Genomic DNA, 20,068 nt, shown 5'->3' on the forward strand with positions numbered 1-20,068 from the left:
TCATGGTAAAACCATCCATTTACTAAATTCACTTATCCAGGGCAGGTAGTCTTTATCTGATTTCATTTGTGTGACTTTTGTTGTGCTAAATTTGCAGTATTAGGTAGAGTTTACCTGATTTATTTGGATGGGTTTAAAAAATTAGTTTGGGGGGGTTTCTTTACCCACTAAAACATCTGCCTAATGTGCCCAAATAAAGTGGGTGCAGATTGCTACCTCATTTTTTTGGGGTAAACCATACATTTTATTTTTCATAATGTTGATTGTGTAGAAAATTTACTGTAGTGTGGTGATATTCAGTGTCTGGGACCCAAGCATTCTAATAGACATGTCTTGATTTGCAGCATTTATAGGGGTGGGAATGTGCAGTTTGGCACTCTGGTATTAGCTCTTCAGTATACTGGAACCGGCAGGAGGCACTGTGCCATTCTTCACTCTGCTAAGCACAGCTGACCACATTCACCAGAGTATTTGTTTAGATTGAGGAGAGTTACAGAAGGATGAAACACATTGAAAAATGAATGAGTATTCAAAAAGGTCTGTTATGCAAAAGGAAAATCCAAAAAAAACTAAAGCAGTCATACCAAATAGGGAAGAAGCTAGAAATCAAATCAAAAAAGGCAAAAAAACAAAAGACCAAATACACAAAAGAAAATGAAAACCAAAACACTAAGCAAATGTGAAAATCTAAAGTCAAAACCTCAGAATACCTTTAACTCTGCTAAGGTTAAAGTATAAACTGATAAATGAGGGGAGCTCTAGATGGGCTATTGGAAAAGTATGAAGCACACCATTTGAACAAAGACATCATCCAGATTCAGGCAATATCACATGTGCAATAATGTGTGCATAGCAGCAGACATGTACTGTTTAGGAGAGGCCAAAGACAAATGATATGCAGCTCCTAGTGAGCCCAGGAAACATCACAGTATTGAAAAGAAACAAAAAATAGTACAAAAATAAGTGTTTAAAATATATGTGCTGTATATGAAAAGAACAATGTCCAAAGAAATAATTAAATTTGTAGAAATTAGCTTTGAGAGAGCAGTCTTTTTCTAATAGATTCTTTCTATTTCAGAAAAGTCAAAACATTACTGTAAGTCTGCATTATAATGACTTCATGAAATAATAGCCAACATGGATTCTGGAAGAAAACCAGACTGCAAGAAACAATAATCCCTGTAAACAAAGAAGAAAATACACAGCATAAAAAGCAAACTTGACTAACTGTCAGACTTAACAGGCAGCATGTTTGCAAATGGTTGCATGCAGAAAAGTCCTTAATACCTCCTCCAATCTTATCTCCCTTATTATTAAAAGAGATTTTAAATAGGCAAGGAAGGAACTTTTGATGTTTGGTAGATGTTTTTGATAATTGTAAAATTATTAGCACACAGGGAATAGGATATTTATTTTGTTATTTATTATATTATTTCTTAGCAACAAAACTACTATATAGTTTTAAATGCTTCAAACAGTCAGTAGCATTTGCTTTTAATCTGTTTTTTAAAGATGCATAAGATTATGGTGCCCATTAATCAGACTTGGTTAGTATAGTATTAATTGTACTACATCAAAATGTAAATACATTGCAACAACTATAGTGTACATGGGTTAGTTTAAAAATGTGTCTGCTTAACTAAGGAAGAAAACATTTCCTGCTTGTTAAGGTTTATTATCATTTAATTCAGTTCTGCATTTCTTTATTCAGGGTCAGCAGATGACATTAATATTTATAGACCCTCACAACCATTCACCAGGCAGGCTTTACCATGGACGAGTTCAGCTAGTGGAGGTAAGGGGTTCTTTCTCTTTTTCTTTGCATTAAATATAACTTTAATGAAAATGCATTTACTATTATAAATATTAATCTAACCAAGATTTTGAAAAGGATCTGATTCATACATTGTCAATATCCTAATGGCTAATAGCTCTCCTGTATGTACAGGAGTAGTGTATATAAATCATACTGGAGGTGTTAGTTTGGGTCAATTATAGACTAATAAAATCACACTGTTATGATTTAGATTTTAAACTACGTTGTAATATAAAATTTGTTTAAATTAGAAATGGCCTATACAGACAAGGCATCACAAGTTTTTCTTTATTTGGTTTGATTATTTAGTAAATTTAGAAATTGTCTTCTGAGGTCAAAGTGCATGATCAGCCATTTTACAGTACCCCTGTAGCAATTTTCAGGTTAAGTGTCTTGCTCAAGGGCTCGGCAGAGAAAGATCCCTTCTGGCAATAACAGGATTTGAACCAGCAACCTTTCAGATACCAGCGTAGATTCACTACTCCACTTCAGTCATACTCAAAATGATTTGAGATGTAATAGATTTAAATATAGTTATATGTGTACAGGTCATTGATAAAGTTAAAAATGATTAATTAAAACATCAGATGATTTATGCCTATTCACTGTGGGCCATTTGTATATTACAAATTTTGTGACCCAGTGATATAGGCAGAGATGAGACAGAAACATGCATAAGTAATGGCAACATACATCACCAGACCAGTATGAGGAGTTTGGCTAATACTAGAGGACAACAGTTTTTGTGTCTAAACTCTAGAGAGTCCTTTGTAACACTGAGTGGGGGACTGACTGATTGACGCTTACATGTGCTTGAGTACCTAGTCATGGCACAAAGAGCTCTGGGAGTATGACCGCAATATTTTCAGGTGGCATTTTTGACCCTGGGGGTAACCCTGACTTGTGGCTTTAGAAATATCAAATACCAATCACCAGTTAAATATGGAGTTTGAACATGCATAGAGGCAAGGGCTATGGTGGCCAGTCAAAATGCTAACATATCATTGCTTCAACTGCCAAGATTAATTGGGGTTTTGTTTGTTTATTGGTTGAAGAATAAAATTGACCCCTACATCATGGAGGACAAAAAAAGGAAAAGTGACTGTCACTGACTCGGAGCTTACTGGAATTTATAATTACAAGTGTAAATCATAACTGTAACTGTTTTACTCAGTTTGCACCATGTATTAATATGTTAATATGATATTTTAAAAAGTTGCAGGGGTTTTTTTTCCACACTTCATCATGCTTTTGTATTGTACACAAATGACTCAACCTTGACCATTCACTGAAACACCCTAGTAAGAAACTCCTAAAGGAGACCATGTAGTAAAACATAAAAGTAATAGGCACACAATAAACACTGAGACATGAAAAAGAATTGCCTGCCAGAACTCTTATCTCTGTAAAAGTCAGTAGTTAATTAAACCCTAGGATACGTAGTACCTTCATTTACAACTGTGAAAAAACCTACCCTCTCAAAGTTCAAAATTCATTCAGTTTGAAATTTTAATTGCACGGGCAATGTCTGATATGTAATCATGTATACTATGTAAATGAATGTCAGTATAGTGTAAATAAATGTTATCATTATATTCTATATTCACATGCAACGGTAAAATCATGACATAGAACTCACTGGAACAACACTTCATTCAGTTCAGTTTAAAAATTATTATTAACAGATTTAAGGTATTTACACAGATTTAGAAGTGCAAAATAGTACATAATCATGCAATATGTACATACTGTACATATCTAGTTAAGTATTATTTTTCTTATTTAATGCCTTTATCAGAGGCAAATTATATTACAGTACAGTCTCGCTTATCCAACATTCTGTATTATCCGATGTCCCACCGCAAAAAAAACATATCAATCGGCAACAAGAACTGCAAGTTGCGAGCATGAGCGTAGTCTATTTTTAGTTGCTAAGTTCATTTTTTCAGTTAAATTTTTCTGTTGTTTTGTTGTAAAACATGATTACAGTGGATTATGTGGCCCTGTCTGGCGTGTGTGTCTCTCTCGCCCGTGTGTGTGTGCGCCTGTGTCTCTCTTGCGCGTGTGTCTCTGTCTCTTGCGCATGTGTGCATGCGCCTTTGTCTCTCTCGCGCGCGTGTACACGTGTGTCTCTCTTTCTCTCACGTGTGTGTGTGCGCCTGTGTGTGTGTCTCTCTCGCTCGCGTGTGTACGCGTGTGTCTCTTTCTCTCGCATGTCTCTCTTGCGCACACGCGTGTGTGTGTGTGTGCGTGCGTGTGTCTCTTTCTCGCGCGCGTGTGTGCCTGTCTGCGTCTCTCTCTCTCTCGCTCGCTCTCTCTCTCTCTCTTGCTGCACAAGGAATGCACAGGGAGAGACTGAACACGTGCGGAAATCATCAGTGCACACAAACCGAAAGAGAAACTGGCTTGTTCGTATACCTAGTGTGTGGTCGTGAACAGATGCAAAAGTTTGGTGAACTTTTTGGTCATAACCCGATTTGTACGTGTCCAGAGACGTTCGTGAACCGAGGTTCGTAATGTGTAAAATTATAACATAGTCTGACGTTTAATAGGCTTTTTCTTAACACCTCCCATTATCCGACATTTTCGCTTATCCAACGTTCTGCCGGCCCGTTTATGTCGGATAAGCGAGACTCAACTGTATCTGGATATTGTACATAGGATTGCTTATACTGTAGATGTGTTTTCAGAAATGGTGCAGGTTAAGTGCCTTGCACGTGCTCAGGATCACAAAGTGACTTAGTGGCAGGAATTCAAACAGAAACTTTGTATTTTAAGTCCAATGTCTCAGCCACTGCACTAAAAAAAGATTTATTAATTGTGTCGAAAAATAAATGGAAATCAAGTTAAGCAGAAGATTTGTTAATTTGGCAAAATAGGAGAATAAACATTAGTTCTGATTTACAATGCCCCTATTGTAAGAAAAAAAACCAAACAAACAAATAAACCTGTGAATTTGGCTAAGTGTTCTCTCTCCTCCATTTAAAATCGTACAATATATGCCACACTTTGGAGTCATAAATGCATTATAATCATGCATTGGTGTACTGTACTGTTGTTTTTGTACCTTCTGATACCAAAGTCCTACAAGCACTTTGGTGTCTATTTCTTCTCATGTCCAGGTGTAGCTGGTCAGCAGGGAGCATTAGCTTCATGGAGGACCAGGTTCAGTGTTGGGAAATACATTGTGGGAAGGTAATTCTGCTTATAGTACCATCTTAAAGCCACAACATCAGCAAAATAAGAATAACAAAAAGGAAATAAGGGCACAAGAAATTATTTTGTACTTGTTTTAAATGATCATTTAGTGCAGCCCACAAAAGGCACTGCTGGGAAAACCCCAAAATAAATTTTGGAAGCATAAATGTTACTATAGCAGTTAGGGCTCTTTCCTTCTATCTCTTTCTCTCTCTTTTTCTCTCTGCTTGTGTTACAATTTAGGCAACCTTGTAAATTTAGTCTGTCATCATTTTTTGTGAACATTAGATATAGTTTTCTAGTTTATTTCTTCTTACAGTATATTTCTCATAGAGTAATGATAATTTTATTGTGTTTTGATGGAGCAATTTTGTTGCTCAATTGCCATGGTGCAATGCTCTGTTGTGGGATGCATGATTTGTGGAAGTTTTACTGCCTAATATCATACATGTGACATTTTATAAACTAACACTGCATGTCATGCATCCGCCAAGATCTTGGTTATTCTCAAAAAGACTTTCATATACATTTAGCGAAGAATCTTTCAGAATTTTTACTTCTGAATAGACTTTCTCTTAATCCAATTTTTTTGTTTCAGAATTTGGTTTTGATTCTCTGTTTATTCAACTTCTGGTTTAGACCCTTGCTAGTTTAATTCATCTACTGCTCCCTTTTATTTGTAATGACATGCTATTATCAAGGGATTATTGTGAGCATGGAAGATAACCAGGGTATGATAATGTGAAGCAAGGTACTTTCTCACAGGCCGATATGGCATAATAGTGAAAGTTAAAGGTAAGAATCTACTATATAATAAAACTCTATTGTTTGTGTGTGAGAGTGTGTCCAGTCCCTCTGAGTAATCTTATTGGTCACATTGGCTTTGGTCTGATTGGCTAATTTCGCTTTGGTTGCTCAGTCAATTGTGATCAAGATTGGAAGTGCTGGGAAGGAGACAGGTTGAGACACATGAGAAAACTGAGGAAAGGCAAAAAAGGAACGTTAAGATTTGTTTGCAATGATAGGAAGTATTCACAAGAATATAAATGTTGTTTTCACAGCAGGTAATGCCAGTCCATCTGCCATTGGTGATAATCATAAAACAGATATGAGGTGAACAATGTCCTTTGAGTCTGACAAGCAGGTTTTATGGGAACACAATCAAGAGAAAATATTGGAACATACAAGAATACTGAAGAAAGGTATAGGAGAAATGCTGAGGGTACACATAAGATATATCTAATATCATCCATCCATCCATTATCCAACCCACTATATCCTAACTACAGGGTCACAGGGGTCTGCCGGAGCCAATCCCAGCCAACACAGGGCACAAGGCAGGAAACAAACCCCGGGCAGGGCGACAGCCCAACGCAGGGCGCACACATACACACACACAAAGCACACACTAGGGACAGTGTAGAATCGCCAATGCACCTAACCAGCATATCTTTGGACTGTGGGAGGAAACCAGAGCACCCAGAGGAAACCCATGCAGACAGGGGGAGAACATGCAAACTTCACGCAGGGAGGACCCGGGAAGCGAACCCGAGTTTCCTAACTGCGAGGCAGCAGCGCTACCCACTGCGCCACCATGCCACCCTATGTATTATCAAATATTTTTTAATTGATTCTACAACCTGTCCTCAACTGTAATGTGTTGTACCTAGTGTATAATAAAAAAGATAAGCAAATAATTTAAAATAATAATAAATAGGAATAACATTTCATAAGTATGGTGGATGAGTGCAAAGATTATTGAATACACTGACCACAGTGACATATTGAATACTGATTGAACTTTGATGGCTGCCTACACCCAGCTGGGAGTGGCACAAATTGGAGACACCAGTTAGCTTAACCAGCATGGCTATGGGATATGGGAAGAAAGTAGAGTACCTAGAAAAGAAACTTCAGGAAGTAAGTATCCCATATTCACATGGCACACCATGACAGTGCAAGTTGCCAAACAAAAACAAAAAACAAAAAAAACTGTTGTGAGAGGAGAAAAAAATGTAGTCACAAAAAGACATGAAAACTTCACACAGACAGTACCACATTAGTGTTAGACCCTGTCTACTAAGGTTGTAAGCAAACAGTACTAACTGCTTCTCTATTGTGCTGCCTACTCTAATAAATATAATACAAAAATTCTAGTTAGAAAAATAATATTTTTATTGATTAATTAATTTCTATATTTTTTTTTAAAGTTACAGTAATCCTTCCTCGATCGCGGGGGTTGTCTTCCAGAACCCCCCGCGATAGGTGATAATCCGCGAAGTAGAAACCATATGTTTGTATGTTTATTTTTATATATTTTAAGCCCTTATAAACTCTCCCACACTATTAACATTATTAGAGCCCTCTAGAAATGAAATAACACCCTTTAGTAAAAAGTTTAAATTGTGCTCCATGACAAGACAGAGATGACAGTTCTTTCTCCCAATTAAAAGAATGCAAACATATCTTCCTCTTCAAAGGAATGCGTGTCAGGAGCAGAGAATGTCAGAGAGAGAGAGAGAAAGAGAAAAGCAAACAATCAAAAAATCAATACGTGCTGTTGGGCTTTTAAGTATGCCGAGCACCGCGATAAAGTGGCCACCAAAGAAGGGAGCAATGTGAAGGTAGTCTTTCAGCATTTTTTAGAGGAGCGTTCGTATCTTCTAGGCAAACAGCCTCTGTGCAAACAGCCCCTCTGCTCACACCCCCTCCATTAGGCACAGAGAATGTCAGAGAGAGTGAGAGAGACAGAGAAAAGCAAACAATCAAGCACCGCATGGGAAGCATATTGTATATCATTGAGGAGTTTTATTTAATACATAATAGCGTCCCTTGTATGAAATCAACTGGGCAAACCAACTGAGTAAGCATGTACCATAAATTAAAAGACCCATTGTCCGCAGAAATCCATGAACCAGCGGAAAATCCGTGATATATATTTAGATATGCTTACATTAAAAATCCGCGATAGAGTGAAGCCGCGAAAGTCGAAGCGCAATATAGCGAGGGATCACTGTATACTGATGTTGCAATGGATAGTGTTATCCATTCTGAGCACTTGGGCCTCTTTCTGAAATGGATGTCTTGTGTATCTCTTTCTACCCAGTTTAACCTGGATTTTCAACATGAATTCCAGTTACATAGGCTACTCCACGTACCTCTAGTATGTTTGTATGTGATCTGCTTTGGGCTGACATCCCATTATATGCCAGTTCCCTTCCTCTCTTGTATCCACTACTGCTTGGTTAGGTTTTGATTCCCCAATATTTCAAAAAGGAATGAGCTTCACTGGTGATGAAATAATGTCTTGATTTTTAATGAAACACTTTTAACCTACACTCTGAATTGCTGTTATAGAGGAATAGAGGCCCTAATAAACTGTTTCAGGAGCCTTGGTCGCTTAAATGCAATACATGGTAGGGTTGTTTTTCTGTAAAATGGTTTTCAGGAGGCATATTGGTCAATGCTACAGCGTCAAAGTAACATAGAATTGATTTGATTTCCAGTCTGCTCACTTAGTGACTAGAGCAGCGTTTCTCAACCTTTAAGTATTTGTGACCCGAGTTTTCATAACAGTTTTAATTGCGCTCCCCCTAACATTTTTTTGAAATGTAGATGCATATTTTATTATACCTACTTAACTTTTATCGACATTTATCTACCTCAATATTGTTCTAGTATCAGAATGTAGTTTAAGTTAATTTGTTTTGGTTTCAACAGATGTTTTTTTCATATTTCTGATTCTTGTTTTCTTTTTTCACATCTTCGCGCCCCCCTTTTTGTTACTTCGCGCCCCCCTAGGGGTTCCCGCCCCACAGGCTGAGAACCACTGGACTATAGCTTGAACGTTCTCACTGTGTCATATGGGTTTTCTCTGTGCATGCTGGATTTCACAAAGATACTGTATGCATGTTAGGTTAAGTGATGTGGTATGCTTATGTCCTATGATTCAGGGTTGTTACTGCTTTGTTCCAAATGCAGCTAAACTCTTTATTGAAGAAAGTGGTTTCTAAAGTTGAGCCGGTCAATGGCTACATTTCTTTACAGTCAACTTTATATTTTATAGGCACATAAGTAAGTCTTAGAGTTATTACATACTCATACTTACCCCAAATTTATGGAAATAATCATTTGTCACTCATGTACACTATATTTCATTTTGAATGCTTAAAGATAAAAGCAGTGTTATCTTTTAGAATTTGGATTTGGGTAGTAAACTGTTGCGTTGCCTGTTCAGATCTTGATGTGTGACCCTGATCTGCTCACTTACCCTGCTTCTGCTATAACAACTATTTAAAATGCATCTCTGTTGTTTTATAGAGATTCAGGATAGTCTTCTATTTATTACATATGCTATTTAACCTGAAACTGAGATTGACTGATTAAGACCCCCACTATCAAATTACACTGTTTTGAAATTGGATCATGGATGAATACTCAAAAGAACAATTACATATTTTGTCTAGTGCTAAGATTCCTGTAAAGTCTCCTTTACACAGCACGGTATTTGTTAATATTTTTCTACGATTACAGCAGAATAGTAAAGCAATCTCATTACGTCAGCTCAGACTCGCTAAATGCATTCATCCAGAGTTTGTTTATTTGTTGTCTTTTAGGTTTTCAACACTGATAAAATCACTATTGATTTCTGCTGTGTGCCTCTATTACAAAATATGTAGATGGGTCCAGTGCCAGCAATCAGACCCACACGCTCTGACATCCTAAGTCTCATACGGTATTTAGTAAAAACATTTAAGCAGCAGCTGCAACTGGTAGAGCGTGTTGCACATAGTGAGTTAAAGCATTTAACAGAAGTGTTAGCCAAAAACATGTTGGCTTAAACCTATTATTGGAAGAAATTATAAACACACTTAATGTCTGCTGTTAAGGACTACCAATATGTGAGGACAAATAGGAAACTGTTGTGAAGTCCATTTAGCTAGTGGCAAGCGAAAGAGGAACAACTCTCATTGAGTTAGTGTTAGTGAGTGTGTTGTATGTATTGCATGCATGGGTCTTGCCACTGAGCACTTTGTCCTGTGTAGCCTTCTGCATTGTTTCACCCCAACCCTAAACTGTATTAACCAATTGTTTTTCCTTGTATTGCTAGCTGCAGGTAATCATTTAATTCATCGTGATGTGCGCTAGTCGAGTAGTTTCCCAAGTGCAGTCTTTGGAGACCCTTGTGGCTCTGGGTTTTTATTCCAACCAATTTTATAATCAGTGTATCATTATTATTTTTTTCTCTCAATGTTTAGTGACCCGCCTTTTTATCACTTATTTCAAGAAATTCTGAAATATATGTATTTTTATGCCCAGATTTGAAATGCTTGCATGTCTTTTGCCATTTTCTTTTTAATTCAACATTTTCTCTAAAGCATATTAACTTGTCTGGTCATTTGTAAAAGATGTTCTTTAATAAGCAGACAAATGAAAATAGCAGCAAAGTTAATGCTCCCCTTCAGCCTTCAATGTTGTTTGCACCAGTGTCTGAAGAGAATATTGTTAATTAACATATTTAGATACAATCAAGGGAACAAACTATACATGTAAGGGCAAATTAAAAAGAAAATGGTAAAGAAAGAGAACTTTGTAAAGCTGTGGAAAAAGAATAGAGATATTTATGAATTTATATATAATATTTAGACCAGTCAACTAAACAATAAGATTAGTCAAAAATGATAAAGATGTATGGGTTCTGAAATTAGTTGGAGTTGAAGCCTGCAGCCAGGACTGAACATGAAAATTACTTCTCTAGCCCATTTCATGGCAGTGTGCTAGATCTTTTTTGCAAACTAAATGGAAGAAATCTTTTCAGTTTTATGATGATCTTTTTATTTTTATTTTTTTTTTTTTTCTTAAAGTGGTTGTTTTGTACTTTAAAAATCCTTGCTTAAAAGATCTCTCTAAATATTATCTGTCCTGATTTTAAATATTTTAACCAACTCAAAAAAAGCAGATGTTTCAATATGAATGCATAATTTTCATTATTCTCCCCAAGTGACTGAAAAAAACGAGTATGTCAGGTTAAAGGTGTGTTGTTTCATAATACTGTAACTTAAGCAATCTGGTTATCTATGATTCAGATTAATTAGTAGGCATAGTGTATAGTTAAAAAAAAATTCCTGTCATTTTTACATATTATGGAGACATTACTGAATTTCACATGACTCAGTCCTCTTACATTAATTAATATGAAACCAGAAAAATAATAAAAAAGCAAATCTATTTTTGCGCGTACGTGTGTTGTGGCTGGTTGCTTGAATCACCAGCTTTGGAATTCTTCCCCTGCGTTTTGGTAGTTAATTATCTAATCTGATTATGAGATTTCGGTTCTGTTTACCAAACTGAATGGTTCTGAATTTTTTTTTAAGAAGGTTCAGTTTTAGAGTCTTAAAACTGTTCCATAGGCTTTTCCAGACAACCCTGAATCCCTCAGATAAAGAAGGATTGACTATGCAGTATGTGTCTCTCCAAAACCCCTACCTTATGTTGTATTCCAAATTAATATATCAGCATATTCAAGTTATAATCTAACTATGTCTTGATTGTGTGCAGCACCTTTCACATCAATCTGTTTTATAAAGTACTTCCCGTATGTATCAAATTAGTGTTCTCATTTTTCCATATGTTGTTAAAGTACTGGATCAGAGTGCTTGCATACTCCAACAAATAGAAAAATTCACTTAACCACAGAATTATCAAATTAAAACGTATACAGCAAGAGACAAGATGGATGAGAGCTGAGAAGAAAACAATCCAAAAGGGACACACATCTTCGCCATTTGTTTGTCCAGTTTGGCAGACCTTTGACAGCTTGTCACCCTGCTCCTTGTGGTTTGTGAATTATCTTATTTATTTACTTTTCAGCCCTGAGATACGTAAGTGGGTATTTATTTATTTTTAATAAACATTTTGAAGATCCTTGCCACTTCATCACTTCTTTAAGCTTCCACTGATAAGCACAGTAGAAGTACATAATACAGTTTTCGTGAGTTTGTATTGTTACATAAATTATCCCAAGTACATGTATGCATATATTTTGCAACTACTCTTCTGTATCCAGTTTTCAGTCTGGGGTTTCATCCCTTTGCTTCCCCACATTTGTCTACTTATATATTTTTTCTTACTTTATTTATCTGTTATTCAGCAAGGCTATCTGTGTTAGGGACATTGGCTTCTAATGTTGCACTTGACACTCAGTGGAAATCTCCCTATTCCTTTTCTCTTTCCATCTGGAAGTCTTCCTCTTTTTACCTAACCTTTTTGGAATTGTCGGTGGTAAGGATCAATGGAACATCTGGCATTCATATTGATAAATGATCCGATTCAGTATATTTGGTTTGAGAACAGATGCCCCCCGGGCCTGGCCACGGCCCTAATCCTTAGCTTTTGCTGTTCATAATGGAGTCAGTGCTGTGCTGTTCCCACTTTTGCTGGTCATCTTGGGTTCCTTATTTTTTTGTTCTTGGTCTCAATTTGAATTTGGCAAGGTTGGGTTAGATTGTGTTATGGGGTATCATGGTCGAGGGTAATACCCTAGCATTAGGTTTTATTTTAGATTAATTCTTGTCAAAATAACTTGTATTTTCCTTTAAAGTGTTGTCTTTTGAATTTAAAAAAAAATGTGATCATCAAAAAAAGTAAAGTTGGGCTGAAGAATTTCATTGCTGCTGTTACAAAAACACTTAATCAAATGAATGCCACAAATTGCTGCTAAGCTTTTCTTTGAATGCTTCTTTTGTATTTGTATAGGGGAATTTCCGACATGCTACTACAAATAGTCCTGTGTCACGGGAAGAGATGATGATGGTGTTAGCTGGCTTGGACGGGTTACGCATTCGAGCTCTTTACTTCACTGAGAGCCAGCGCCTTACCTTGGGAGAGGTGGGACTTGAAGACGTCAGTCCCACAGGAAGTGGTATAGCTGCTCTCAGCGTTGAAGTCTGCAAGTGCCCGCCTGAAGTCAGAGGTGATTCTTGCCAGGTATGGAGATAAGAATGCACATGAAAATTTTAGGCTGAGCCAAAAAGTCAGCATATGGTGAAGATACTTAATGCCACACCCTAAAGCTAAATAAGCAAAGTTGTTGTTCCTTTTTAATCTCATTGCAGTCTTTATTCTTGTACCTTTTTGAATACATGTCTGAACGTATTTGAAGATGTACTTCATGCAAATATCCAGCGTAATACTATTAATAACTTATTTGTTAGAGTTATAATGGTGCAGGAATAAAAGAAAAAGATAAGGACACCTTTCTAAATTTAACTCCTGGCATCTTATGGTTACAAGCCTGCTGTCCAGTACTAATTTATCAATATTGACAGTGGTATAGAGTTTGCCTATACTTCCAGTTTCAGTCTGAGTTTATGGTTTTCTTTACACATCTCAAAGATGTGCATATTAGATTAGCAGGAAACTCTAAATTATTCCATGAGTGAGATTGGATATGTTTCTTTCCATGCTCCTAAAGTTCCTCCTATTGGATCCGGTCCCAACAACCTAGATATCAATTAAATGCATTCTGTAATGGATGGATATTGAAATTGAGAAGCATTTTAGCACAATGGCCTTGTTGCCACATAACTCAAAAGGTCTCACTTTGTGTTCTGCATCGTATTTTTATGGGATGCTACATGTTCCTTTGACATTCTCAACATATTCAGGATTTGTTGACTGAAGAAACTAATTTAATTCCATGTGTTTGAAGGTGCCCAGAAGATGGACTGTTGTCACGTTCAGACAGAGCTGCTTTCCATTTTATTTTCAATGCATATGACACTGGTCCTGGCTCCCAGCAAGTTTCAGATGGACCGTGTGGTTCTAAAAATGAATAGATAGATTTCTGGATATACTGATTATTTAATTTCACAATAACCATACACTGCATTCTCATCTTGGTAGTATTCTGCTCTCTGTTGCAGAGCGCTGTCAGATTTATGAGAACATGGTGTTTGTTTTTGCCATGTTTCATGAGGATACAATGAAGACTGGAATGTCATGTTGTTTTTTTTAAACTTTATGCTGAAGAGGATCTTGTTCAGTGATTCTCAGGTTAAGTCCTGGGGGACAAATGTAGCTGAGAGTTTTTATACCATCCATTTTCAAAACCAGTGTATCATTCATAACTTTGCCTTTTTTATTGTTATTCTAAGACATTCTGGCATATTTGTTTTGGCATAAAGTTTATTTTCCATTTCCTTTTTATTTCACTCTTATATTGTGTCTAAATGATGGCAATACTGAGTGTTAATGTTAATTACTACAATGCCATATTCATTTGTCTGTTCATTTATAATGAGCACACCAGTCAAAAAGGCAGTGATGTTATTACTCCCCTTTAATGTTCAATGCTGTTCATGTGTCACTGTTAATAATAAGCATTTGGAAACAATTAAAAGAGAAACCTCTAATAAAAAAGAGTAAAATAAAAAGAATGTGTAAAAAGAAAAATAAGCATTTAAATCTATGGCAAAGAATACATATATTTGTGTATTTCTTGGACATATTTGGAGGCCAAATCACTGTACAGTGATTTAAGTTGAAATTGCTGAGAATAAAATTCCACAGTCAAATGGATCCTCCAGGACTGAATTTGAGAACCACTGGTCTAGCTGATTAAATTTAAATATTGCTGATTTCAAAATGTTTTAAAGGGGATAAATTCTGACATTATTTGTCTTACGAAAAGCTGAAATTTCACTTAAGGGTGCAAGGAGTTTTTTTGATCTCCACTGTGTATGAAAACACAACTTTTACATGGCTAAGGATCCTGTGGAGTCTCAGTGAATTTTATAGAATCTGCGTGAGTCGCAGTGTGCCACAAGTGTTATTATTGTTCCTCCACTCAGAAATTCAGTTACTAGGATCATAAAAAGCTGTCTTTCCCTTAGTCTTTTTTAATGTTCTTTGCCTGGAACACTATCTCAATCTCTGCTCAATCTGTTCTTTGCCTGGAACACTATCTCAATCTCTGCTCAATCTGTAAAAGTTCCATGTTCTACTCCGTGTTTCTCTAATATTGCTGAGTTCCTCACCTTGTCAAGGCAGAGCCTAGAAATTAGGTGTAGCAGTATTATTTTAGTCGCCTCTACGCAGAATCTCATTCTTTCAATCTGCCCAGAGTTTGTTACAACAGATTAGGACAAGGATGTAGACTGACACTTAGATTAACAGCTTTGTCCACAGATTTAGTACCCATGGTCCTGTGCAGTATTTTTATTAATACTGCCCTAATTCATTAGTCAATCTCACTGCCACCTCTACTGTTATCATGGATAATGATGAGCAAACAACACCACTGCCATGAGTTTGGCGGAATTGTGTGAAATGTTCCAGAGGTTTGCCAAAATGCATTTAAGTCAATATGGAGGGATAAACTAAACTCATTTTGAGTGGATTATATTGGTACATTGGTCTTTTAAGTGTCCCTAAGGGCTACAGAAGTGTCTGCCAATTATGGTGGACCGATTATTGTGGCCAACAATGAGCTATGAGGTAGCAGTGCTAACCACTGCACCACCCTGCCTTGAACAAGACAAGACGAGGATGGAACAATAACTACAAACAAAGTACAACTGGCCACAAACTAACATAATTAAAACTATTTATATATTTATATGGAAGAGAATGTACAAGTAAGATTTAAGGCCAGTACTAAAAGTGCCAGAGAGCTGGCTGAATCTTGGCTATCAAACGAGAACTCCATCAACAGACATTTGGACATAAAGCCAGCACATGCAAACTTAAGAAGAACATGTTCATAATAAATTAAACTTTACAACCAATACCCAACACCTCACCAAACCACCGCCATTCCCCCCATCACACACTGACTTTGGCCTTTTTTCTTTAAGGTTTTTTTGATTAGGTTCCAGGTAGCAAGGCAAGGCTGCTACAGCTCTATCATTACACACTGGCCTCGTAAAGGGTCATGTAACACTGTAAAAAAACAGTTCATCTATGCCTTCTGCACAGTGAATTTCCAGAAGAAAATATTTGTCAAACAAACCATATTCGCTATGAAAAACTTTGATGAATCTGACCTATCAATACTATTCATGGACAAGACTATGAGGTAGCTGACCCCTTCCACAATCGACAATTTCATGCAACTATTTTTGGTAGAAGACCAAGATTCATGTTTGATGGTGCTAATTCCCACTACAACCTTACCATTACCACAGTCAGAAGTGAACTCCTCCAGTGCACACTGGAATTACAATAAAAACCTCCTAACCTTTTCATTTGGATGTACTTTCCAAAAAAATCATGATCAAGAGAGGAAACAAGAAACAGCCTTGGCAGATTCTAATGCCTGTTTTGAATGATCTTGACTTAATACCAGTTTTGGACATAAAATTTGTCCAAGTCCACAAAAGAAATATAAATGGGATAAACAAAGTCTAATGAAGTATCTGTGCAAGGATTAAAAGTTGGTACACTCTTCAGTGGCCAGAACGGAATCCATATTGTTATTCTTTAAATTGTGGTTCAGTCATTGAACATATTTGCTGTTCCAGTACCCAGACAAAGACTTTTCAAGGGAGAAAATATAATGCTTCTGGTCAACCACCTTAGTCTGCCAATCAAGAGGAACTGTCTCCATCTTCCACAAAACAATAAAGAGGTGACAATATTCAGTGCTTTCAGCACTTGTGTTTGATTGACCCTCATCCATTCCTGTGACCTTTCCACTATGAATTTTTTTCAGCCACAGAGAAGGACCAGACCCCAACTAATCTTTCTGGCACTAAGCTGGTCATATTCACCAGGTGTAGAAGTTTATCAACGTGCTCCTTCCAGCTCTTGACAATATCACTAGTTGAGATCACCTTTTCCTTCGCCTTCTTGAGGTAAACCTAGTGCAACATCTATTTAATCACTGTTGCAGGTGCTGCCTGCTTTACCTGCTGGGACTTCTCAATCAAATTTGGAGACTTTTATTATACAATAGACCTCTTTTTCACTTTAGCAGCTCCCATTACTGCTTGTATCAACCAACAGATCCTAGGACTTCCACCATGACAGACATTGAAAACAGCTCATTCCAGCTGCCTTTACTGCTGAGGCCTGGAATAGGGTTCAATTGATCTACATTTTCTGATGTCTCCTGAAATGTAAGAAAAGTCCTTCCAGTTTCAAGTGTCAAGCTCATTCTGAACAGAGACAACTGCTAGTTGTTCCCAGCACAACCTCATTTTCCATTTATAATTTCCAGATTTGTCCAGCTACCACTCCATCAATCAGGTTCAGCTCCCAATGAATTGGTAATCAGTTGACAGCTTAGGATCATTCTGTACACAAGTCTCATATAACAAAAACACACAAGGGTATGAGTGCAAATTCAGTTACTGATCTTTGGCCTAAGGTACTCTGGCACCAGTTACACATATAATCAATCTTTTCTTCCCCACTAGCCTAAAACAGTAGGTTAACAAAATGCACAGAATGATACCTTCATTTTGAAATGCTAGAATTTTTTAATCAAACAGCAGACTGTAGAGTTAATTGTAAAAATATGCCTTTTAATTATACATTCAATTTATTATTATTATTCTAATCAACAACGAGTAGTTTGATCTGTGATATTTCTCTAGCTGTTTACAATATATTTATAATAGCTGCAGGCAACAAATTTGATGGTTTCAAGAACTGTTTGTTTATTTTGACTCCACCTTTAGTTGCCATGCCCAGCAATACAATGAAAATAAAAAACAGGCTAGAGCTTGATTTCAGCTCAGGTGTTTTAAGTGATTACAGTACGCGTGTAGACAAAATGTTCATAGCCTGGAGGGAAGTGGTACACCACTCCCCACATCGTCTGCAAGTTCCTACAATGTGACTCAAGGTGAGCTCTGCATACTAACTGTCTGACTATGTCTGACTACCTAAGGGTGGGGACCAGGTAGAGGAAACTGCCACACCTCTGACCAGATTTGTCTGCTATGCTTCATGGGTTGCTAATCACTGACATGCGTTTTGTTGTGAATGTATATTTTTTTGCCTTGCGTAGCTCTTGTAACGTAGCTATCACTGACTCACGGGTTGCTTGAAGGTGGAGCATATAAAGCTCTTTCCTGCTCTTTCCCACCTACATTATTTGTGAAGTCTGGCACTGGAAGTATTTCAGAGGTAACCTTGCTTGGAAGAAGACAGTTAATTGCACAGTGTATTAGTGAAGAAGAACAAGGACTGAGCCATGTGGGAAAACATAGTTTGGCTGAAATGGATGGCTATCAGTTTCTTAGTTATAGGACAGTGCATGGGACAGAAACAGCAACAAAAACTTTCATTTCCTTCACTAGATGATGTCGCCTCAGTCAGCGTCGTAGATAAGGTATGGGTATCACCAAATATGCTACAGCTTAAACTTTGGAAATTGACTGAACAGAAAATGCAAAATGTTTCATGTGCTTTGTTAAAGTAAATCAGGAAAATGTTCATGTCTTATTTTTCCCTGTAATCCTTTAATATTAAACACCATAAATATCTGCATTGTAGTTAAAATTAGCATTTTTAACATTTAAGTTTTTTGTTTTTTGTTTTTTTTTGCTGTGGAAGCATATACTTGTATGTGGTATTTATAGCAGACACACCTTATGCAACATTCCTTCTTATCGCTCCAAGATAAAGCTGTTAAAACTTTTTTGCTTTAATCTCCGCACGACTGCAGAGATATCCAGTAGTTTCATATAATGTTCATTTCAGATGTACAGTCTTTAATAGTTGAACTATCTCTTGAATACAAGTTCAGTTTTAGACTTAATAATTTAGTTATCAAAACAATTATTTTGACAAAGTGTGATGAATATTTGTATATATATAAAAACAAAAGTTATAGTGAAAACTATAAATTGTATTTTAACTGAGTTGATCTAATTGGAAAAGTAAGTGGATACAACTATATATTGCACTATAAGATTAAAAATGTACTGGCAAAGTGAAAAAATGACATGGGTTGTTCTTCATGGCTATGTCTATTACTTCATCAACAGAGAACACTATTGAAAGTTTATCTGTATCATTTCTCCTTCTGCATTTAGTTGTAATTACTAATATAGGCACTAGCCCCAAATGCTTTGAACTAACAATCGTATTATTAACAATCAAAAATGTATTTATTTAGTCTAACAATTACATTTATGTCTTTTCTCTCAATTTTTCAACATTAATAGAAATGTGCACCTGGATACTACCGAGATAAGGGCTTGTATCTGGGCCGCTGTGTACCCTGTTCTTGCAATGGCCTGGCAAATGAATGTGAGGATGGGTCAGGAAAATGCTTGGTAAGTAAGCCATGTTTATTTATGTGTGTGCGTATGGATGTTTAAAAGGTGGAGAGGGACCAAAGGGAAGTAAATAGTTACTGTAAAATATAGCATTTATTTATTTAGGGTAAATGTATAAGCCTACAGTTTGAAAGCCTAGTGAAAGGTAAGTTAGCATAGCTACTTGATAAGCTCTGTGTAGTTTGTATGCTGTGCCCAAATCTTTCTGTACATTCTTGGCTTTCAACTCCACATGATCTTCATACTAAATGGAATTAGTTGTGCCAGACGTTTGCCCAGATTGATTAATTCCAGGTTCATTGCTCAGAATATATAATTTTTAAATAACTTATATCTATCATATTTTGTGTCATAATACAGTATGTGAACTCCGCATTTGCTGTTAGGTTCATATTCCTCTAAAGTTAAAATTGATTACATAGTTACAATACCACAGAATTAGACTATACATTTAGTGCTTGTTACGGTGAACATCCATCTTTACTGAGCAGCATACATCCTACAGTCTGTTCTTAAGGGTGCAGCCCAGGCAGGTACGATGTCTTGTTCAGACCAATTCAGTGAGTCAAGTGTAGAATATGAATCTGTTTTCAGGTGATTTCTGGTCCGCTGGTACAAAAATAAAAATATTCCTAATGCAAGCCTTCAGCTTTGTTTCCTCTATTTCCATAAACAGAAATTTCCGCCATAAAAATGTAAAGAAATTAACTGTGCAACTTATTAGAGTAAATATTTCCAACAAACAAAATATGCCTTGCTTGAT

At 36.6% G+C, this 20,068-nt stretch overlaps 1 protein-coding gene across 5 annotated transcripts in view; it reads left to right on the top strand.

The window, feature by feature from the left end:
• The window catches only part of LOC120530334 (laminin subunit alpha-3-like), a 385,202-nt gene that overhangs the window by 305,898 nt on the left and 59,236 nt on the right, over window positions 1-20,068 (top strand). For all 5 annotated transcript variants that reach the window (XM_039754747.1, XM_039754746.1, XM_039754745.1 and 2 more), the window contains exons 40-42: window positions 1,712-1,795; window positions 12,770-13,000; window positions 19,192-19,302. In XM_039754747.1, coding sequence (XP_039610681.1) covers window positions 1,712-1,795; window positions 12,770-13,000; window positions 19,192-19,302 — 426 coding nt within the window. The remainder of the gene's footprint in view (window positions 1-1,711; window positions 1,796-12,769; window positions 13,001-19,191; window positions 19,303-20,068) is intronic.

This window comes from Polypterus senegalus, chromosome 5 (assembly GCF_016835505.1).
Source record: "Polypterus senegalus isolate Bchr_013 chromosome 5, ASM1683550v1, whole genome shotgun sequence".
Taxonomy (NCBI): Eukaryota; Metazoa; Chordata; class Cladistia; order Polypteriformes; family Polypteridae; genus Polypterus; species Polypterus senegalus.